The sequence below is a fragment of the Solanum pennellii genome, chromosome 7 (genome assembly GCF_001406875.1).
Source record: "Solanum pennellii chromosome 7, SPENNV200".
Lineage (NCBI taxonomy): Eukaryota > Viridiplantae > Streptophyta > Magnoliopsida > Solanales > Solanaceae > Solanum > Solanum pennellii.
In genome coordinates this window covers 66994320-67019199 of record NC_028643.1, presented here as the reverse complement: position 1 = coordinate 67019199, position 24880 = coordinate 66994320, and the positions used below count along the sequence as shown (strand labels likewise).

At 34.0% G+C, this 24880-nt stretch overlaps 1 protein-coding gene and 1 pseudogene across 2 annotated transcripts in view; one reads left to right on the top strand and one right to left on the bottom strand.

The window, feature by feature from the left end:
* Positions 1 to 1267: 1267 nt before the first annotated feature.
* LOC107025186 lies at positions 1268 to 3836 on the bottom strand (annotated as a pseudogene).
* Positions 3837 to 10740: 6904 nt separating this feature from the next.
* The window catches only part of LOC107026115, a 36620-nt gene continuing 22480 nt past the window's right edge, over positions 10741 to 24880 (top strand). Inside the window, exons 1-7 of one of the 2 annotated variants that reach the window (XM_015226973.2) lie at positions 10741 to 10940; positions 12220 to 12346; positions 12442 to 12504; positions 17851 to 17952; positions 18099 to 18267; positions 18371 to 18469; positions 18587 to 18736. In XM_015226973.2, the coding sequence (XP_015082459.1) occupies positions 10887 to 10940; positions 12220 to 12346; positions 12442 to 12504; positions 17851 to 17952; positions 18099 to 18267; positions 18371 to 18469; positions 18587 to 18736 (764 nt within the window). In that variant the 5' untranslated portion in view covers positions 10741 to 10886. Of the gene's footprint in view, positions 10941 to 12219; positions 12347 to 12441; positions 12505 to 17850; positions 17953 to 18098; positions 18268 to 18370; positions 18470 to 18586; positions 18737 to 24880 lie in introns of those variants that run through there. The other variant, XM_027918385.1, reaches the window with a different exon arrangement.

Below are 24880 nucleotides of genomic sequence, written 5' to 3'. Positions count from 1 at the left end.
AGACATGTGCATCCTATGTGAGATATTATAGGATGTGGATTGTCACATAGAATGCCATGTAGGTTGTATGTATCGTCTACTTGTTCAATCTTGTACAAGCTACAGTGTCTACTTATGCACAAAGTTGGAAATGATTTGAGTATGTTTTGGTGTCCTACTTTTGTATCTAGTTACATATGCTTATTTTTTCTTTCAGTATATATGCCACAAATTCTAATTTCTTAAAATATTGATGCATCTAGAAAACGAGTGGATCAAAGTAAATTCCTTCTATTAACCAAAAGAAGCATTGCTTTTGAGGTTTGTTAATGAGAAGATGCAGCACAAATGAAACAGCCATTGGACAATAAATTTGATTAAAAATCCACAAAAGCCAGGACAGGACTTCTATTTGTCCACTGGATTACATGTTGCAAGTTAAAATCATAGATGCACAAGTTGATGTCAAATTGAAGATTCAAACACATGTACTAATCTAGTAAAAGAAATTCACGATTAGGTCCACTGACACTCTCTATTATCCCTTTCACTGTTTCAGTAATACAAATAGCTAATGGAAAGAGCCTTAACACACCCCTGAAAGCGTGTTTTTCTCTGTAACCAGGTCTGGTCATTCAACACCTTAGAATTCTTAATAAATCCTCATACACCTCCTCTTTTTGTTTAACTTAGACCACTAAAGATCAAGTACCTACTTGATCTACAGACACCTCTTTCACCGGAATATTTTGATCATAGAAATATAGGATAAAACTTAATGATATAGCCTCCATGATCTGAACCACGTGAATATTGATATCAAGTATCAACAATGTACACCAGCTAATGAATATTATAAACAATAGCACCCTCCAAATTGGTGTCTCCTGAAGACAATTCATACCAAGCTTTACAAGGATGCAATAAATAGAGTTAACTTGACGGCACAGAGTTAAGATGATGAAAAGAAATTTAACAAATGATACAAGACTTGACAAGAGACTAGCCACTTACAACCATTGAATGTGCAAAAAGAGGAACAAAAGGCCCTTCAGGTTTTGTCATTCATGAATAGTAACAATTAACAAACAATGTGCAAGATAAAGAGAACACACTGCTAAACAAAACTGAAATATAAATTAACTAAACCTCAGATCTTTCTCATGAGGAAAGATATTAATACATGTGTAGGAGTGTTATCAATATCAATAATTACTAAATGAAGCTCTGCTTATCATCAACTCTTGAAGGTCATATTGTGCAGGTCCACACAACAGAACCTTGAGAACTAGACCTGAGTTATGCCTTCAGTGAACTTAGGATCCTCACATATGTACCTTCCATCAGGCCTAATTTGGAAGCCCCTAGGATCAGCAAATACATTCTCAATAGCTGGTTACGAGCTGGAACGGGGCTTGCATCTGCAAATTCAATAGACTCTTCAACCAATTCATCAATCTTCTTATCGGTGGCCTTTAACTCTGCTTCATTTACCAGGTTGTTCTCAAACATATACTTCTTCAAGGCAGTGATAGGATCTCTTGTGGCATAGTTATTCTTTTTAGCTACCAAAACGAACAAATTAAGGTCAAAGAAATGACGTATTGCCTCCACATATATGGATCACATATAAGGGTACACGTGAAACAAAATAAGATAATAGAGTTTAAAAGGCTCATTCTCTTGTGGTACACGGTCATGTCTTACAACATTTGTACAAAGGAATTTTGGAGCATGAGAGCTTTTTTCTGGTGTTTTTGTTCCTTTTGTTTTGGAGATATATCTCCCTAAGCGAATACATCTAGTGGTGTCCCTGAGATACTTCATGTAACATCTGTCTTAGAGTAAATGGAAGCTATAAATAATCAAATAGAAGTGCTCCTCATTTACATTTACACAGTTGCTCACAAAAATCACTATCTCAACAGTTTCAACACAATCTGACAATTTGAGGCTTCTCATGCAAAATGGCACTATCCACTTTTCTGCTATGTGATTGTGCAGACATAAAATTACAAAAAAGTGGTCCGCTACTGTGCTAAGAAATTGTTTGGTTACACATGCATTCACTACAGAATATGCCAAAGGTAAGTCAAAAAGATTTAATGAGTCCTCAGACAAGCTGGCTAAAGTTAATTTGATTCATTAATAGCTCTTTATTAAGTGCTAAAGGTTTACCCTTCCGAACCTTAGAAAACACAGGCTACAACCATTGTCGGATAACACAGATAAAAAACAGCAGTATCAAAGAAACAACAACAAGTGGTTTGAGCATAATAACACAAGTAAGCTGGAAGAATTTAAAACAATTGAGCAAGGGAAATGAAACACTCACTAGGGTCATGAAGCTCATCTCAATCATCTAAAGAGTTTCCTCAAGGTCTCATATTCAATCAAAGTGGGACCTTTCCCTCTTCTAGCTCTGCTAACAACCTCCATTGCTACATCCCTTACCTTCAACACATCCATTCCATTAACATGAACCTCAGGCATCCCGAAGGCAGGACCTTTCTTCTAAATTTCAGGATCAGAAGTAGATCTCAAGTGGGACATTCCAATTTCCCACTGATTGTTCTCAACAACAAAGATAATAGGCAATTTCCACAAAGCGGCCATGTTCAAGCATTCATAGAATTGTCCATTGTTGCAAGCTCCATCCAAAGAAGGCCAAAATGACATGATCACAATCATCCTCCTTCAAAACCTCCATCATGTACTTGCTAGTGAATGCAGCACATGTGGCCACTGGGATTCCCTCACCAATAAAGGCGAAACCACCAAAAACGTTGTGCTCTTTGGAAAACATGTGCATCGATCCACCCTAGCCTCTACAACAGCCCATGGTCTTTCCAAACAGCTCACTCATCACTTGACGAGCTGGGACATCTTTGCTCAATGCATGGACATGATGACGATAAGTGCTAACTACAGAGTCTTCTTTCTTCAAGAGTGTGATCAAACCAGTTGAAACAGCTTCTTGGCCATTGTAGAAATGCACAAAACCAAACATTTTGGCCCTGTAATACATTTGGGCGCACATGTCCTCAAAAGCTCTTCCCAACACAATGTCCTCGTACAATACCAATTCTTCCTCCTTAGAAATCAACTAAATGAAACAACAGACACAGATAATCATAGAAACTCGAATCTTTTCAAACAACTACATGTTACAAGAGAAATTCTAAGAAGATTAAACACTAAATTGCCACAATAACAACACTGGGTCAAAAGCTGCATGACAAAAATAAAAATTGAGCTTGCAAATGCCAAAATTATCAAAATTGGGATGGACCAACAAACACAACTATTTAACAAAATCACAAAGAAGCCGAATAATGCAAACAACTACAATGTCATATGACATTAAAAAATAAGCACTAAATCAAAATGAAGAACACTCAAAAGACTTAATGATCCAAAAAAGGATGAATCTTTAGCAAACAACAGAATTTTCATATGAATAATCTAAACAAACAAGCACTAAATCACAATAAAAAAGACATTAAGATTAAAGTTACTCCTAAAGTAAAAAATTGAGCATGACCCAAATGAAAAATCGAGCTTGCATAGACAAAATCAACAAACAAACAGGGAAAAATCAAGATATACTAGATTGGAGATAGAAGATTGTGATTTCTTTTTCTTAACAACATCAGAAACGGTGACAACATCATTATTTGATCGGCGTTGTGATTAATGAGGATGGAAAGTCTTATTGAGGAAAAGATTATGAGAAGATGATCCAAGAAAGAGGAGCTACCCTTTAGAGATTGAGCCAAAATAGGGTTTTCAGCAGATCTAGTAGAGTTAAGGGGCAAAGGTTGCAAAACTTTTGTTGCAGAGAAAGACGTCATCATGGATGAATTACAAGAAACGTGAGTAAGATATGAATGATTATAAAATTAAAGGACATAAAAGGGAAGAATGAGGCGGAGGAAATGAGAAAGCAAATGTATAGAAATAACGTCAATAGCGTTGGCTGCTCTCTACTGGGCATTCTTGTCTTCTCATCCTAAATTTTGTCTTCTAATTCGTGGGTATAGTTGGCTTCACAATAAAATAATAAAACTATATACTAAATTATTATTATTATGAAAAGATGAATTATTATAGAATTAAAGGACATAAAAAAGAAAGAAAGAGGCTGAGGAAATGACAAAGCAAATGTATAGAAATAACCGGCAAGAGCGTTGGCTGCTCTCTACTAGGCTTTCTTGTCTTCTTATCCTAAATTTTGTCTTCTAATTTGTGGGTATAGTTGGTTTCACAATAAAATAATAAAACTATATAATAAATTATTATTATTATGAAAATCTATTTGTTCATCTGCTATATTAACACTATTATGTCTTTCTTGGCCTTTTGGCTAAGATCTACTTATCACTTTACTAGCTATGTAACTTTGGGCATGACTTCTAAGTTTTTTCCCCTAGAAATTTCCCTCACTATAGGTACAATTATTATTTTTTTAAACCAAAACATATGAAAGGTCTAGTTGTGAGTGTGAGACATCTAGGTACCTATATGAATTTGAGAATAAGATCTCACTTTTTTTAATCAAATTTGAAAAAAAAATCTCAACTCTAAACATCGAAGGACATAGATCATGCCTATAAATAAAGAGAAAGAATCATATAACAAATGATGATTACACACAAGCAAATAGTATTTTCTTTCAAGTAATAGCAATCAGAAGTAGGATCGAAGAACTCGTGATTACACATCAAAAGATTAGTCTAGTCGTTGTTTAATAGTTTTTGTGTCAATAAGTTGAATCACTCAATTGTAAATTTTCTCCATGAAAGGCACTAGAGTCAATTGATATTTGTTAGGAATTCGTAACAAGACGAAGTTATCGTCTTCATAGAGTTCATCAGGTAGAGTAAATTAGTGTTGAAACAAAGGAACTACAAAATCTACATAGAGTCATCAATTAGCTTACTTACGGATTTGGTTATTAGAAGTAGGTGACTTGCATAATCTTTTTTTCATGACAAACACAAAGTAACAACAAAATCCAAAGTTCATAAGATTTAAGAGAAAAATATTTTGCAGTAAAAATAACCTTTATTTGAGTTTGCGAAAGAAAGAGTACTTTGACATCGAGATTATCTATGCATATTGTATATGGGGGGCTTTGAAAAAAAATTCTAATAGATTATTCTTGTCATTCAGCTCATCCAGAGGGGACAAAAATGTACCATAACCTCCGACAAATTTATTGATCGAATAACATAAAAAAAATATCACAAAGTATGTGTAGTTTAGTGTCCAAATTACCAAGAGGTGAAAGTCCAACGACAAAGGCTTGGAGGTCTAACTCAAAAAATAGAATCCCGATGTGAAAAATAGAAAAACATCAATATGAATTTAATCAAAGTGTTACCTCGTATAATACTAATGTGATTATGGATAAATTGACAAAGCTGACTTATTACCTGCCAGACAAGACAATATATATGATCGAAAATTATGCTAAGTTTTACATTTGATATCGTTCTCCTTCATAGTGTATCTTTATTATTCCAGACAAAGGGACTTAATTTACGGTAAATTTTTTGAGATCCTTCCAGAAGGATTTAACTATTTAAGTGAACCTTAGTATAACTTTTCATCTCCAAACAAATAAACAGGCAAAATACACTATTCAGAATGTTGAACATATGTTATGTGCCTGTGTATTGGACGTCATAAGAAGCTGAGATGATCATTTACTTATTATTGTGTTTTTCTTATAATAATAACTTTCTCGTATTCAGATGACTCATTATGAAGCACTGTATAGGCGAAAATACAGGCATATTAAGGTATTTTTGTGATGATTCATCGGCATCAATGAAGAAAAGAGATTCAAGTGATGAATGGAGACATTGGTAAAAAGAAAATGTGACTTGGAATTATGAATGATGAAAACTTTGAGAAGAATGATGATTTTTATTATGTGGGAAAATGATAGTACCGGTGAGGATGCAATATTGTGGTGGCGTCTCTAATATAAAAAATGGAGAGTGATGGTTAAGGCCTTAAGGGATAGTGAGGGAAGAAAAAAGTGATTTTTTTAAAAAAATAAATAATAAGTGATATGTCATTTAAAATTTGATGCAGATGATGATGTGTTATTTTCATTATGTGTTTGAAGTTCAAGCAAAACTAACTAGGTTTAAAATGGTGAATTACATTGTGTTTAAGAGTTTAGTTGGCAAAGGATAAAATAGAATAGCTAAGAATACAAAGTTATACGAATAGAAAGATCCATCCGATCATTTCACCTACAAATAGTACTAGAGTTATTCTTCGTGCGACAAATTTATGAACAAATTAATTTTTTTACAAAGTACTAAGCAAAGCAATTCTCCACACCGGGTAGGGGCATGGAAACATTACTAAAATATTGGGAAAATTTCGTTGATCAAATTTCATTCAAAGTTGGAAATGACTTGAATGTGAAATTCTAGAAAGATAGGTGGCTTGAGAATTCCATTAATTTTGAAAGAGTTTTACCAACCCTCTTCCTAATAGTACGTGATCCTGACTCTATAATTGTGCAGAACAGAGAGAACAATCAATGAAATCTACTTTGAGGATAAACTTCAACGATTGGGAGCTTGACAGTCTGTTTGAATTAATGGATAGACTAGAAGGTTACAACATGAATCCACAAGCTACAGGTATCATTTGTTGGGGTCCTAAGGCAAAGGAATACACCGTAAAGAAGGGGCATAAATCTTTGCATGCCCAAAATAATATTACAGATTCATGGCCATGGAAATTTATCTGGAAAACAAAGCTATCACCAAAGGTAATATGCTTCAGCTGGTTTGCATTAAAAATGTTTGTTTAACCCTGAACAATCTTTGTAAAAGAAACTTCCAGTTGGTCAACAAGTGTTATTTGTATTAAGAAAGTACAGAATCAGTAAATCATCTTTTATTGCTTTGTGCTCTGACTGCAAACATATGACATATGTTCCTTTTCCTTTTCAGTTTTAACTGGGTGAGCCTCAAGAAGTTGTTAATTGGGCAGAATGATTCCAGTATGTATTTTTTGGTGCCTATGAAAAGAAAGGAATCGATGATTTGATGGAATTTTAATTCCTAACCATTCACTCAAAGCTAAATGTTTGTTCAATCTATTTTGTTGGTTTAACTAGTCTTATGTGAATAGTTTTTCTGCTTTCTTAGATATTGTTAGCACTTTAATTCTAAGGCAAACACAGTCATGTTTTAAGTCTCCTCTAGATTTTTTGAATTTGTATCAGATTCCTCTGTCTTAACTTCTATCTTGTAACAGAACTAGCATATCTACTTTTGTACTCTTTGCATTTTCTTAATGCCGGTAATGAAACAACATACATTATAAAAAAAATAAACAATTAGGTAAAGTAAGAATATTTTTGTAGAACTTTATTAAATGAGGATAATATTTAAACAAAAACCTCAAATGAACATAATAGTGCTAATCTTTCCATTTTATTATATTAAAAATAGATGAAATCAATAAATAAATTACGAGAAAATTTGACCTATAAATTGATTTTTGTTGTTATATCATTCTTACATTTATTTATTTATATATGTAAGAAATCTCTAGATTTTTTTTATTTGTAAGTGTTCGTAAGGATTATTTTTTTTTACAATAACATGGAAATTTCAAATTGTAACAACCAAAAAAGGCTTAAAATATCCATCAAATATGTGAATTGATAAAAAATTACTCATCTCTACCTTTCGAGCCTAAAATGCCTTCAACCTTTTGGCTCGATTTTGCCCTCATCTTTAACAACCTATATAATGCCATTAATTAGAAAATTCACTAATGTGGAAATTTTAAGTTGTAACAATGGAATAAGGCTTAAAATACCCATCAACTATGTGAATTGGTAAAAAATTACTCTTCTCTATCTTTCGGGCCTGAAATGCCCTCAAACTTTTGGCTCTATTTTGCCCCATCTTTAATAACCTAATAATGACCTCAATTAGCAAATTCATTAATGACGTGTTACTATCCTATTAACTACCCTAACAATTAATTAAACTAATTAAAAATATCAAATATCCACACAAAAGCACCCAAGAGAATTTTCGGCCCGAAAGTTAGAAGAATGGATAATTTTGTACCAACGCACAATTAAGAGTATCTTAAGCCATTTTTCTTTGGGTAAATCACATAAATATGTTAAATTAAAAGAATATTTACCATCTATAGCAATATAAGTTTTTTTAACTTAATATAACACTTTTTTGAAATTAAAAAAGTCGTACAGTCACGCTTCGCTTCCTCTTGTTTTTTCTTTATTCTTCTTCTTTCTTCTTTGTCTCTTTTTGTGATTTTTTTCTTCCTCTTCTTTTTCTTTTTCTTCTTCGTTAGAATTTTCATTAAATAGCTATTCTCAAATTAATTTTTATTCATATTTCACTATTTTTATCCAAAAACATGATGAGAAAATGAACATAATTAAAAATTAAAAATTTGTATAAAATCATGTTCTCAAGCAAAAATTTAAAATCCCTAAAATTACAGCACCAAAAGTTCACCATTGATAGTCATTGTAAAACTTTAATTTTTGAATTCATTATTTGAATTTTACAATTTGTGATTAGTTTGAATAGATTGTTCCTACAATAATTGGAAATATTGTTAGGAGTCTATATCTCAATTTTGAGAAAGTTTGGTTAAGTTTATAATTGGTATATCATACATTTATAATACATGTACATTATATATTTAATACATATTGCAAATATTATTCATGTTCTTAGTGATACAAACCAAATAATTTATAAGACACATATAATACATGTTCTATTCAAGAATAATACAAATTTAATTCAGTTTATCGTGTTTTTTGTTAGTTACGTTTTTCATTTATTCTTAATTTTCTTTTTTAGTTCAACTTTAATATTGTGTAATACATTTTATTGGAAATTTAAATAATGTTGTAGTTTATTATTTGTTACTATAAGATACTTGTTTAATTCATTATTGATATAAGTTTAGTTCACTCTATAGATCATTGTTTGGTCTTTCATCAGTTACATTTTCTTATTCATGTTTAATTCTCTCTTCTAATTGAACTTTAATATTTGTGTAATACACTTTTAATATAAGTTAATTCATTTTGTAGTTTATTGATTAATTTTTACGATTGAGTTACTTGTTTAATTCATTATTGATACAAGTTTTATTCAGTTTATAGATCACAAAATATTTTTTCGTATGCTATATTTTGCATTCTTGTTTAATTCGCTTCTAATTCAACTTTAACATGTGTGTAATACACTTTTAATTCAAATTTAATTCATTTGGTAGTTATCATTTTTTTCATTTGTTACTATCAAATTACTTGTCTAATTCATTATTGATACAAGTTTTATTCACTTTACGAATCATTGACTGCTGTTTTGTTTGCTACATTTTGCATTCATGTTTATTTCTCTTTTAGTTCAATTTTAATGTATGAAATACATTTTTAATTCAAGTTTAATTCATTTTGTACTTTATTGATGATGCGTAAATAAAAAGACTAATCTGGTCGTCCTGATTTACTTTAATTTATAAGACATGTATAATATATGTTTTATTCATTAACAATATATATATAATACATCTTGCAAACTTCACTTTCTCTTTAATGATCCCAATCCAAATAATTTATAATATACTTATAATACATGCATGATACATTTTTAATGCATATTGCAGACATCATTCCAATTTAATACAATTTCAGAAAACAACTTGCGTAGTAACTTTTAAGGGCTAATTTTTTTTTATAAGTGCTACAAATTTGTTTAGATTTATTTTGATACACATTATTTTTTGTACCACAATAAATATCGAAGGATTAACAACTTCAATACCATTATAATGGTTGACAACTTAATTTTCGGGGACACATAAAGAAAAAATGAGCTTAGGATTTTCTTCTCCCTTTAGAGCCACAATGAATTGAATTTGTGATTTTGCATTTTTATGTTTGTTTTTTATAAACTTGGGCTCTCTGTTTCTATTTGATATAAAGTGAACCTTTAATCCTGTTTTAACTATATATAAAAAAAGAAATTGTATTTGTGGTTAAAGAATGTGGATCATTCAATTGTAGCTTTAAAATATTAATAATATCTTGCACAGAAAGAATAAAAAAGGAGAAAGAGGCAAGAGAGAAAAATAAATATATAATAATGCTATATATTGCTATAAATGGCAATAATTAAAAAGTTGTTGTAAAGAAAGCTCAGAATATAATAAGAAAAAGACAAGAAGTATAAGATAGAGGAGAGAATTTTTCTATTCAAGTGTGTCATACAATGGTGAATGATATCTCTATTTATACTGTTGAGATATCATAGTCAAAGGTCACCTTGGAATTATACATAGTTATCATCAAGCTTCATATCACCTTGAAATCTTATCACATTGGAATCACTAATACATGAATCCAATTAATTGTTGGATAACTCTAATGGATCATCCACATATACAATGGATTTACAACAAAAGTATACTTAAAATAAGTAATTATTTTTTAAAAGGGATCCACCCAAGTAATTAATTTTTTATTCTTTTGATTTCTCATCCGATGTCTGGAGCCCACATTGAAGCTTCAATTAAATTCGGATCCTGATTAAGGGTGAAACACTGCCACTAATATACCACAACCAATTTTATTGTATTTTAAGCCCCTTTTTCGTAGTAACAACTAACAAAGATAGGTTTCAAAAACGGGTCACAATGAACCAATATGTTGCAGATGGGTTTGGCCCGGTTAGGTTCTTTTCATTGTTAAGACACCTCAAATAGAGTCAAAACGGTCGATTCCCGTCTTCCTCAGTCTCCACTCTCCCCCATCACAGTTGATGAATCTTTCCCCTTGAATTTCCTCCCTTGAAGATCTGGAGGCTCCAGTCATGTTGCGTCCTCACTTGGCTCGCTCCTCCTCTTTACTGTTCCTCTTCATTTTGGTAAATATATCCGTGTAATCTTGAATTGTCAAACAGTCATTTTTCTTTTCAGGTTCTAAGAACTGATTAATTTTGTTTCTCCTTTAACGGATTTACATCGAATCTACTGATGATACTTAATTTTTAGCTCGCCCAAATGTGCATTTCTGATTCTAATTTTTCTAAAACTTTGATAACCTTATCAGCGAATTGATGGAATTGAATGTTTGGATGAGATGTTATTTGATTATTTGACTATTGATTTTTGTTCTAAAGTTGTTTACACTCTGAAGAATGTTTATGTGAGATACCTGTGAATGGAAATGTTTGTATGCCCTTGTTTTACATGATCATATTTATTACGAGTAAAATCTCTGTGAAAGTGAATAAACTCCCAATCTTTCTAGAAGCTCCTCAACTTGCTGCAAAACAGGTTATGAAATTCAGTTGAAAGGGTGAATATATATATATTTTAATGGTGGTTTCCGGGACAACTTGTGTGCACCTTGACTATTCCACCTTTTACTGCCACCCCCAAATGAGTCAGGGTGGTTAAATTTGTTTGCCAAGGTTTAGTAGATAAGAAGAAATCACCTAATGTTTTTGTTTTTTTGCCTATTACTGATTTGAATTTGAGATCTCATGGTTCACCTCCCACTTCATTGGACCATAGGTCACGCGTCCACACCCTCAGGTGCTTTGAGAGGGTGAATAGTAAATTGATATTCTAATGTCACACTTCATCCTTGAGTCTTTAGGTTACAAGTGAATACAATGATTTTATATTTAGACTATTATATTCTTTTTTTTTTTTTGAGATAAGCATTTGATTTTACTAACCATATGTAGGACTATGAGCTTATTGGTTCCAGTAGCATTCATTGTGTGTTAACTTGAGACACTAGTATTGCATTTCCGTGGACCTTAGTTTGTCTAAATTGTGAATGTTTATATTGTATAATGATTTTTCTTCTTTGTTTCTTTGTTTCTCTTGCAATGTAGCCTAGTCATACTGTCACTGTATATTTATGTAACACCTTTCTCGTGGTAGGGATGGTTAGTGGGAGGTGAATATTGACAAGCTTAAAAAAATTGGCACTTTCTTGGGAATTGTAGAATCAGTAGCTTTTGATTAAATTATTTCCTTTATTTTTCTTTTTTGTGTTCAGTACTCTGGAAAGTATTTTCAGATTTCTGTGTTATCACTTTGCACTAATGATTTTCTCAAAGCCATTTACTCCCACTTGAAGCCAAGAGAAACTATAGAAAGGGTACTCATTATTGCAATAATATTTGGCAGTTGCTGAGTCATAGTTCACTTGGTTCTACGGGTGGAAATCGTAAAACAGGGAAGTCATCGGTATTTTCGTTATTTAACCTTAAAGATAGAAGCAAATTCTGGAGCGAGTCTGTTATTCATGGTGGTGGTAAGTTCTTGAAATGCATGTTCTTTTGTGTACTTGGTTGTAAAGATGACTTTTACTAGCTCAATTTCCATTAACGTTATGCTGTATGGATACAGATTTTGATGATCTGGAAGCATCTAAACCGGAAAAATTGAGTGTTCTCAATTACACCCAGGCAGGTACTTGTGTTTCTCCAATGTTTTTATTTTCTTCTACCTTTTGACAAAGGATTAATTTTCACTTTCTTTTATATTTGCCTTTGATGTGTATTATACTCCCTTCTCAATTTTCTATATTAGTGCTTCGTAAGATAAATCTTTTTTTAAACTTTAGTCTGGAGACAATTAAACATTTTTTTTTCATGCATTTACTTTCTATTTATCTATTGAAGCTTCTAGTTTTCTAGAAGATGTAACTAGTTAAATCACATTGTAAAACTTGTATAATGGATAGAATTAGGGACTCGTATTGTGGGGATTTTCCCATGAACTACCCTTTTCTTTGTAAACACGGTGGTGTCTGGACCAACTTGTGCACACCTCGACTACTCCATTGGATATCTATGAACTATCCTTGTTAGAAAGTCAAATAAATAAGCATTCTAGTTGATGATATAGTTTCAAAATATTTTAGTAGAAACTTTGTGCTTTTCATTTAGCTCATGTATTCATCTTTTGACATGTTCATTATGCAACTTTGAATGAAAATGCTGCAGGAGATTTTAAAAGAACTACACTCCATTATACCGTGAAGCTAAAATATTAGGTGGGAGAGCCTCGGATGTTGAAATCTGAGTGTCAAGCGCCACAACGCCTCAATCCCAAGCTAGTTTGAGTTAGCTGTAGGATTTATCATGGGTCATATCGCTCCATTTAAGCTCATCAAATTAATATTATGCTAAATAAAATAAAAATTGAAGTGCTACATGGTCTCTATATTCTTACTAGCGCGCGCACATTACTAAAACATCTTTTTAATTATTTGGTATCACATATATATATATATCCCTGACTTCTAACGCACTTTATTTATTTTTGCTGGATCTGCATGGATTCCAAGAGATTGTAGGTCTTTCAAGATTACTTCCTTTTATGCTATTTTAGATCTAAGTTGTTTCTAATTAACACCTTTACTTACCATGATTTAACACTTGCGGATGGATGCATGGATGCATTTGCTGTTGAATTTTTATCCATGTATAACTAATCATAGTGTTGCTTATACCACATTGGTACATCGGTTCCATAGAGAGACTCCTCTCTAAAAGCAAGAAAGATCAACAATGATAAGGTGTTGTTTTCCACACCTTCGACTCTCGATAAGGGTTGCAGAAGGCTAAAGGGTAATCTTGAAACAAGGGTTAGGTTACGATGGGCTTGTTGATTTCAGAGAGGAACTTTCCTTGCTCTGTGTTTACCGGGGGAAGATCTGAAAGGGGCACTCCATGGAGAAATTTGTGTTCCTGTGCAGGTTTCTTAGCGAGCATGAGGCTTATTGTGTTTTTCGAGAAGGTTGGAGGTGTATGGACTATAATTTTTCGTTGGTGGACTGAGAATATAGTGTTGGAGTTGAAAAGAAGAAGACCAGATTCTAAAGTAGCGGTTGTCACGTTCACCTCTACTAACGGTTGTTCAAAGGAAAAAGTGTAGTGGTGGCCAATTTAGGAGCAGTTGTGGTGGATTTCAATCAAATTGGAAGGAGTATTCATATTTGGTTAGAGAGGGGTGCATGTGGCGGTAGAGTGTTGTGCGGGTGACAAGGTAACAAGTCTAGATGGCTTCATGTTGGCTTTCTTTTGGCATTTTTGGAGAACAGTTAAAGCTAATGTTGTGAGCATAATGATGAGTTTCTAGCGGGGTGAATTTGAAAAAGCTTAAATGCTTTTTTCATTGTTATTATTCTAAGGCAGGGCCACCAGCGTTGGGGACTACAAACCTATAAGTGTAGTGGGAAGCACTTATCGGATCTTTTCAAAGGTGCTTTCTAGTAGTCTTAAGAAAGTATTGGTTTAGACACATGTCCACTTCGTAAAATGTTTTTAGTGAAAGAAGAAAATTTTTGGATGCAACTTTGGTTGTTGTTGAAGTGGTAGATTCGAGGAAGAATCAGGGTGTGCGAGGTGTCTCGTGCAAGTTAGATCTTGATAAAGCTTATGACTATGTTACATGAAATTTCCTCGACATTATGATGCTGAAGATGCGCTTGGGAGAAATGGAGGAAGTGGATCAATTTTTGTTCTCTTATGTGAGATACTTGATATTGGTGAATGGAGATCCTTGTGGTTTTTGTGGTAGTTAGAAGGATTTGAGGCAGGGAGATTGTTTATCACCCATGCTTTTTATCTTGGTGATTGAGGCTTTGAGTAGGATGATGGACAAGGATATGTTGGGCGGTCTTATCAAGGGTCTCGAGGTTGCGGTTGGTCGTTGGTGGCAGGGTTATCAAAGGTGCGCTTTAAGCGCGCTTAAGCCCTATAGCGAGGCTCAAAACATATTGAGTGCTTCGCCTCACTTTATTTGCGCTGGAGTGTCGTTATCAAGGTTCTAAGACAAATTTTTCCTTGCTAATGAGCCTCTTATGAAGAATTGACACTAAACAATTGATATTTCACTTAAAGTTAAAAAAATTCAATTTCATTGATCATATATTTTTCATTCATGTTTGTAACGAAGAGTCTTGGACTAAACATATATATTTATATTTTATCCTCCCTTTGCACCTTTTTCATTAAAGCCCATTAAAGCCCATACTTTATTTGCGCTTTGCGCTTAAAGTCCTGATGGACCTTAGAATTTTTTTGCGCTTTTCGCCTTTGATAACACTGGTTGGTTGGTGGTGGTAGTGGGACCTTGTCAGTTTCCCATCTTTTATTTGTGGATGATATTTTATGTTGTGTTTTGCCGATGGGATTCAGTTGGACTACCATGGACAAGTGCTGACTTGGTTCTAGGTGGTATTAGGGCTCAAAATTGATCTTCGAGAATGCTAGATCTTTCCCATTGGTGCAATAGACAACATTGATGTGCTTACTCAACTTTTGCATTACAATGTAGGGTTCTTCCACGAACCTTGGATTACTTCTAGGTGCATCAAACAAGGATCTCAACGTTTGGAATTCATTTATCTAAAGAGTATGCCAACAAAGTGGCAGAAGAGATATTTGTCCAAAGAAGGAAAATAAATGCTTATCAAGAGCACTCTATCTAGAATTACTACTTATTGCATGTCCTTGTTCAATGCACCTATCGTTATCATAGCAACATTGCAAAGGTTGCAAATTTTTTTTCTTTGGGATGCGGTTGATGGGGCTAAGAAATTTCACTTAGTTCGTTAGGAGACATTGACAATGCCAAAATGATGAGTTTCAACAAGCCACTTTTGGGCAAGTGGTTGCGGAGATTTGGGTTGGAGGGGGAAGCTTTAGGGAGAGGTGATAGCAGATAAATATGGAGTACTGGAATGGGGAATTGGAGAGGGGGGTGGCGGAGAACAAAGTTACTATGACTTATGGATGTGGTGTGGAGGAATATATTGAAGGGTTGGAAAACCTTTAAAAACATTCTTTTAAGGTATGGGTTGGGAATAAAGTTGGTTTTCGGGGCGAAAAGTGGTGTGGTGCTAAAAGATGATTTTCTGGTGTTGTATAAGGCCTCTTGCCAAAGGGAATTGTTTGTCCAGCAAGTTAGGGGGACAGAAAGGGATTTTGGGATTTGAGGTTTAGGAGGAATTTGCAGAATTGGGAGGTGAACAAGTTCTCGAGATTGCGAGCTTTAATTCACAAGCAATGTGAGCCCATCAATAGACCTGATGCTTTGAGTTGGAAGTTGAGAAATAACAAAGTGTTCTCTGTCAAGTCTATCTATGAGAAACTTTTGGTTAGGGTGGATGTTAGTTTCTCTTATGATTTGGTCTGGATACCTAAGGTGTCGAGGAAGGTGTGCTTCTTCACATGGTTGGCTACTAAGGGGTGATATTGATGATGGAAGAATTTTAGGAAAAGAAAGATTGTTTGTAGGAGCAGCAAACGAGCGTGTTGAGTTGAACATGAGTATGATAAACAAGTTCATTAAAAATGGGTTAAATGCTCTACTCATATTTTAAATGAGTAAAAAGGAGTTACCCAATGAATAATATGGGTACCCATATTTACCCATATTATTGTAGGGATCATCTTAAAAGCTTCAAAGCAAAATCTCTTACCTCACTCTATACCCCTTTCACCTCCCACTCTACCCCATCCCACCACCCAACCCCAATGCCTCAAAAATTAAATTTATTTTTTATTAGTTTTTTTTTGTTTCAATTTTATTTTTATTTTTTAAAAATACATTTATTTTTTACTATTTCGACCCACTCCCACAACCACCACTACCCCCTCCCCCCACTATAGCCCTTTCCCTAAAAAAAATGTGTTCCAAAAAAAATCAATTTTTTACCTTATCCAACCCATCCCTACCCCGGCCGGTTACACCTTAAAAAATATTAATGCTTCTTTTATTTCTTTTATAAATGAGTCTCTTTTACCCATTTAACTACACATTTTTAAATGGATAATATGAGTTTGACTCATTTTTTACTCACCCCAACTCATTTAAGATGGGTAATTTGAATGGATACCCATATAAATTACTCATTTTGCCATCCCTGTTGTTTGCATGAGATTATGTTTCCTATGTAAGGAGGTAAGCGAGGACGTGGATCATATTTTGTTGCATTACAAACTAGCCATGAGGTTATGGTGGGATATGTTGGTTTGGTAATTCTTGAGTTATACCAAAATCTGTATAGGAGTTGATGTTCAGCTGAAAGAGTGGAGTTAGGAGAAGAAGGCTTCGACTTTGAATGTTACTCCTTTGCTCTTTTGTAGGTCGTTTGGAAGGAGAGGCATAGAAGAACTTATGAAGGGTGGAAATGAGCTTTTCTCAGTTGACAAGTAGTCCCTGATCCCTTATTTTGTTTTAGTGCACCCATGAAGTTCCTGTTTGTATAGAGGTCTGGGTGTCTTTTGGGGTAAGCCATATATTGTAGGTCTCTCCTTTTTTTGTATACCTCTTGTATACAACCATAATGCCCTTGTTATTATCAATGAAATCTTTAAAATAAGACAGGAAATATTGTATAAGCTATACATATATTTATCGCACTGGAATTGAAAAATTGTTACCGAACATTGGATAAACAATGGACATATCATGATTGTTCTGTCCAATACATCTAATGAAATGTGGCCAAAGACAATAGGTGGAGTGGCTCGAGGCCTTTATAAGCCCATTTGGTGGATTCTTTTGCGCTACCCATTTGAGATAACTGTATGAGTCAAATAATACTTGAATGAGCCATCATATTAGTGTATATCCCTAAAAGCCTTAAATAACTATATGCTTGATGTGTTGAATATACTATTAATACGTTCTAAGATGGAACAGAGGGGAAGTATATCTTTTAATAAGAGGAGTAAAATCCCAGTGAACCTTCTCAAAAAAAATAAGTGGAGTGAAATAAAATATTGTTCTCTTGTACTGCAGGTAATATAGCAAATTATTTGAAGCTTCTGGAAGTTGATTCCATGTACCTTCCGGTACCTGTGAATTTCATTTTTATTGGATTTGAAGGGAAGGGTAATCAAGGTATGTATTATTCCTTTACTTTACCTTTATAAAAAGGTATCCAATTGTCCCTTCACAATTGAAGATGACTGTTTTCTTTGTTATATTTCTGCATTGTAAATATTGACTACATTATTCTTTACTACTGCGATGTGGTTTCTGCTCAGAATTTAATCTACAGCCACTGGAACTAGAGCGCTGGTTTTCAAAGATTGATCACATCCTTGAACATACAAGGATTCCTCAAGTGGGAGAAGTTTTGACACCATTTTACAAAACTAGCATTGACAGAGAACAGCGTCACCATCTGCCTCTAATCAGCCACATAAACTACAAGTACTTTTTGTTTTCCTTCCCCGAAACAACCATACAATCCGCGTGAGTAAAATAGTTAATGCACTACAGACTGATCTGATAAGGTATTCAAATCTTTGTGCAGTTTCTCTGTTCATGCCATTCAAATGGGTGAAAAGGTCACATCCATCTTTGAGCGTGCCATTGATATCTTTGGCCGCAAGGATGATATGTCTGATAACAGGTACTTGAAATCCCTTCTAATATTAGAGAATTTATGTTTGTCTGTGTAACTTTCTGTGACTATTATTAATTCTTAGATGCGTTTCTTCAGTTCCTCTATATAAATGTGTGTTTTCAGGGATGATGGAACTGTTCTGTGGCAAGTTGATGTGGATATGATGGATGTTCTCTACACCAGTCTCGTGGAGTATTTACAACTGGAAGATGCCTATAACATCTTCATTTTAAATCCCAAGCGCAATGGAAAAAGAGTCAAATATGGATACAGGTTTTTCTTGTGAAAATTGAACTTTTTATATTACTAAACTGTATAGTCTTCCCAATAGCAAACACGGATGTGAAGTAGTTAATAAGGCTTCAGTTATTAAATGATACAAAGATGATTAGAAGACAATATTTTACTATCGGAAGCAGCCTCTATACTTTCTCCAGACTCCACTTGTGAGATAACACTGGGTATAATGTTGTATTCAACAATCAGAAGAATGTGGAAGTTAGTAAAGGAGGACAAGTCTATAAAGGGATGACAATGGGGCGGGTTGAGCTTAACCCACAAAATTTCTAACCCGCATAAACCCACTCCGCCCCGCTCTGGTAACTATAAATTTCAGTAAAAAAATTCCTTTATCACCATTTGAAGCTACGCTCAACCAACTGTAAATTTTTCTGTAAAGATATTAACATACTCATTACCAGCTTGATGATCATCAATGGTTATGATCTCTTAGTACTATCCTGGTATCTACAACCAACTGGTACCACAACAAGGTTATCACAATCTCTCTCTCTCTCTATATTTAGTTTGATACATGTAGCTTGAAGTATTATATAATTTTAAGCAAAGCTACGTATGATTTTTGGTATATTCCAAAGAATAATATTAATTTTACTCTTTTTTTTAAACCAGCAAATCCCCCGCCCTATATTAGTTTAGAAAAAAATATCCAACCCACCCCGCACCCACCGCCCTGCCCCGCTTAGCTTAAAACCCACACAGCCCCACATCTATCCGACCCATTGCCATCCCTAAGTCTATTAATTTTTTGAAGTTGTAGCAACAAGGGTAAAATGATCAAGCATTGATTACTACAGTAACACCAAACACACATGAATGGACGTGCAATATATATTTTCTAGATGATTTCTGCATGTAGATTAAGTTTGACAATTGAATTAATATCAGATAATGGTCAGCATTGTGCTCTTGTGTAAGTTTATCTTTCTTGACCTAGAGCTTATGTTTTTGAGGTGTGGGTATTGCCATGCTGAAGGCTCAAGCCTTGTGTTACATGATGCTATATTTGTTAGGGTTGACAACTATTTTGCTGTGTAAGACCTATTTACTTATGTAATTTTAAATATTGAGTCATCAAAGCTGTTGTCAATGCTAACACCCAGTGTTACACCTCTTAGATGTAAGTAAACCTATACTAGTTGCCATACTCACTTGTTCAGAAAACATTTACTTGATTTAATTGATTGCATTGGTGTAAAAATATGCACAAATTTCATTTTGTTCAAGTATTTTTTAGTGTTAAAGGTTGCACTTTTACATGGTTTCTACTTTCATGTGAAATATTCTATTTTTGGAAGATTGACAGTATTTTGATGTAGTTCAAACTAAAAATTATCACTCTATCGAAAAAAGCAAGTTGAAGTGGATTTTTTTTGTAGAACTTAAACAAATAGTTATCCCCAGTAAGTACTCCCTTTCAATATTTTTGTCTTGTATGACTTGACATGGAGTTTAAGAAAGTAAAGAAGACTTTTAAATCTTGTGATCTTAAATTAAAGATATGTACAATGTACCAAAATGTCCTTTAATCTTGTGGTCTAAGACATGCCATGTGGAAAGTTGAAATTAAATTTAAGACGTAGAATGTACCAAAATTTCCTTTAAGCTCGTGGTCTAAGACCTGCCATGTGAAAAAGTTGAAATTAAAGAGTTGCCGAAAAAGGGAAGTGACATTCTTTTTGAAACAGAAAAAAAAGGGAAAGTATAACAAACAAATTGAAATGGAGGGAGTAACAGATATGATCTCATAAAAGTTGAAACTAAAAATAAAAGAAAATTACTTATATTTAGTAGCTCACATATACATACAGATACATTTCTCCCTTTGCTCCAAATATTATGACTTGCTTCTACCAAAGAAACTAAGATTTGGATGTTTAAACAGATTGTATTGAGTTAGATAAGTGCTTGTAAGAGAACCTTTCAAAGAAAAAGATAAATGTGCTTAAGCCCTAAAGCGAGGCTCAAAATGTATTGAGTTCTTCGCCTCACTTTATTTGCGCTTCAATATCGTCATCAAGGTTCTAAGACAAACTTTTCCTTGCCAATGAGCCTCTTATGAAGAATTGACACTAAACAATTGATATTTCACTTTATGATTAAAAAAGTTCAATTTCATTGGTCATATATTTGTCATTCCTGTTTATAATTAATAGTCTTGGATTAAACATATATATTTATATTTTTTCCTCCCTTTGCACCTTTTTTCATTAAAACCCACGCTTTTTTGCGCTTTACGCTTAAAGCCTCGACGGACCTTAGAGTTTTTTTGCGCTTTTCGCTTTTGATAACACTGGTTTTAAGAAATGTGAATAACAGGAGTAGTTAACGAGTAATATGTAGCAAGACAAACTATTGTATTCTAACTTTGTGTTTTTGGTGTAATCAAATATACTCCAATGACACTGTCTCTATGATTGATGTTTTAGACTCATTATAGGGATAGGACAGTGCCTTTCGAGTTCATTATGTAAATAACGCATGTACTGATTTACAGAAATAGAAACAATTACCAATCTCAAAAAATAAAAAATAAAAAAAATTGACTAGATGAGACTTTCTTTTTTTTGTTTGATGAAGTAATATGTTCCATTAAAAAGCATCAAGGAGATGCAAAGTTACAAGGGGCATAGTTACAGGTAACATAATGACAAAAAGGAATATTCAGCTCAGTTCAGCCCCCATACAAAGTGTTAATCTAAACCTGGGGTGCTATTAAAGTCTAGAAAATGTCCAGCACTAAGAACTGGGGTCAACTTTGACCAATAAAATGGTCAAGCAAAACAGTTAGCTTTAAGTGAGTGATTTGGAGTTGAGATGCCATCAAAACATTTCTTGTTCTTTTCAGTCCACAAACACCAAAAGATTGGCAGGAATCATCTAGCAGAGTTCAGATCCTTGTTACATAGGTAAAATATGTTAACCAGCTATTCCTTTCCTGTTACAGTTGCCTAGTTTTAGACAGGCTTCATATAATGCAATCCAGTAGATGAGACTTATGAAGGTGAAGTGGAGTTTTTTAAAGACTTTGGAGGAGTTTCAGGGGCCATCAGAAGCAGAGGACAAATTGTATTGGAATCCAAGCAAAGATGGGACTTTCACTGTCAAGTGTGCCCATTTAGCAATCAGCAACCATGCTTATCAGATTATTGATTGGCCATGGAAGGTTCCTTGGTAGTCTAATACTCCTACAGAAGGTTCCGTGTTTCACCTGGTCGGTAGCTAGAAAGACAGTGTCGAGTCAAGGAAGGCTGAGAAGAAGAGGATTCCAGTTATGTTCCAGATATTTGTTCTGTAATTCCAATGCAGAAACTAATAGCCATTTATTTCTTGATTGTTCTTCTAGTTATCAATTGTGGCAGCTCTTTCTTAATTTGGTGGGAATCAAATGGTGTATGCCTGCAAACACTGTGGATCTTCTTTAGAACTGGAAAAATTTGGGAGGTATAGTTAGACAGATGAAATGGTGGAGATTGGTCCTGCTTGCATATGGTGGACAGTTTGGATAGAGAGAATCCAGCGTTTTTGAAGATAGGGGCAGTCATATACAGGAGATTATGTTGAAATGTGTACTTCTGTTCAACACTTCCACTTTTGGTGTAAATAGTGCTCTTTTAGAGGAGGAGGTCTATAGATTTGATAGGGCAACTGTAATTGTTTTTAGGCTTTTGTTTGGTAGCTCTGCCCTGGTGCTTTTAATTCCAATATTTCCAATTTAAAAAGTTTTAGACTTCTGAGTTCAACAATCTTCTTTGAAGAAACCGCTTGCCAATGGTTTGGGCTTGAGACTTTCATGTTAGAGGTCTCAAGTTCGAAACCCTTGCCAGCGAAATCAAGAGGTATGCCTTATGGGTAGAGATATCGCACCGAGCTTGCCTAGTGCGAGTTATCTCTCGAGTGTAGTTTGCGATTTATTGCATAGGAGTAGGGTATTTTACCCTGTGCGCCCAAAGGATAGCAACTGTGAGTTTCCCTTGTCATAAAAAAAATCTCTTTTAAAGATACAAACTTCCAAGTTTAACATTATGCTAGATTACTAGTAAGGTTAGAGCACTAACAGAGGATGACGTAACAATGAAGAACTCTCCTTGGATCACTAGTAAGGGTAGAGCACTAACAGAGGATGAGGTAACAATGAAGAACTCTAGTTTACTAGAGTTCGAGGAATTGCTCAAATATGTAGAAATTGCATGGAGACAAAAATCAAGATTACTATGGTTAAAAGAGGGGGATAAGAACACTATGTTCTTCCACAAAATGGCCAATGCACACAAGAGGTACAACAATATTGATGACAATTAAATGATTGGGAGATTTAAAGGGTAGCAGATTTTTTCAACACCATTGGGCAATTTAATGGACTGGAAGGAGGTCAGGACATTTTGTGGTGGAAGGGCAATCGAAAGGGCAACTTTAAGGTGGGTTATGCATACAACTGGTTGAACCACACCAATCAGCCTCAAAGTAACTGGCCATGGAGAGGAATCTGGAAGTCAAAAATTCCACTCAAAGTGGCATGTTTTGTTTGGTTGTTAGCCAAGGAGGGTGTATTGACTCAAGACAACTTAAAGAAAAGGGGGATACCATTATGTTCTAGATATTTCTTTTGTGGGGAAACTGCTGAGATAGTTAACCATCTCTTTCTACACTGCAAGATGACAAGTCAACTATGGAGGTTATTCCTGAGCCTTAAGGGTATGTCATGGACCATGCCTGCCAAGATCACAGAAGCAATTCAGAGTTGGGAGGAAGCAGGAAAGCAATCCAAGAATAGAGACAGATGGAGAATTATCCCAGCTAGCATATGGTGGGCAATATGGAAGGAAAGGAACTCTAGAGCTTTCGATAGTGTTGAGAGTAGTATGCAAAAATTCAAACTAAATTGTCTTATGCTGCTATGTTTTGGTGTAATCAATTATACTCAAGTGATACTATCTCCTTAATTGATGTACTAGACTCAATTTAGTTAAAGATAGTAGAAGTTGAAGTACATGTTGTAAATATTGATCAGTGTACTGACTTTTGAGGAATAGACAAAGTTACCATTTTCAAAAACAAAACAAAACATTATGCTTGAACGTATGCAGAGAGAAATGTTTCCATCAAGAAAGAGGTCACTTCTTTTGGATGGGGAAAAAGAAAGGTAGGTCGAGCTATGTTCTGGAACTGACAGTGTCTTTCTGAAGGTTTAATCAGATTTGAAACTTAAGTACTAGAGCAAGTAAAATGTGGGGGTGGGCTTTCGGTATTTGGTTTGGGTTTCCCAAATTTCGGGTTTCGGTTATTCAGTAATTGGTAGTTAAAAGCAGATACCAAATTCTTAAATTTCGGTTCGGTAATTTGGTAAACGGTAAATGAAACTTTGGTTTGGTACGATATTAGACAATATCATATTGAAGTTATAGACGATTGTACTACAAAATTAATACTATTTCTCCAACCATTTTTTTTAATGTGGAGGCACAATATTATAGGATATTCTTAAACTTTTTCTTTGAACTTGTGAGTAATGAATATGTTGATATATGTCCGTCCTTAAGTAATAATTTGGCATTCGTGAAATACCGAATACCAATGGTACTAATGTCTCATACCAAACCCAAACCTGAATACCATAGTACTAATACTTTACTCCCGAATACCTTACCAAAAAATACCGAATTACTGAATACCAAATTACCAAATAATTCGGTTCGGTAATTTGGTTTTTGGTATTCTGTGCCCAGCTCTAATAAAATGTATAAAATCTGTCCTTATGCAAAATTTCAATGTAATACATTGCAGGCCCATGTCAGTTTTCTATTGTATGTGTATATAAGGGTTTTGGAAATCTTAGGGCCCGTTTGGCCATAAATATATTTGGGAAAAATTTGGCAAATAATGTTTGTCCATACAATTTGCCATTATTTGGCAAATATTTTTGGCAAATATCCCAAATTTCCAAATACTAGTTTTTTCTAGTATTTGGGCCAAATCTCATTATTTGGGATATTTTGAAAATTAAAATTTTACCCCAATCTTTTATCTTTTACAAAAACACCCTCTCTAGTTTTTGCTTGCGTTGTATTACATCATTTTTTACGTGAACACCAAAATAGTGATGAAATATTTAGTGAA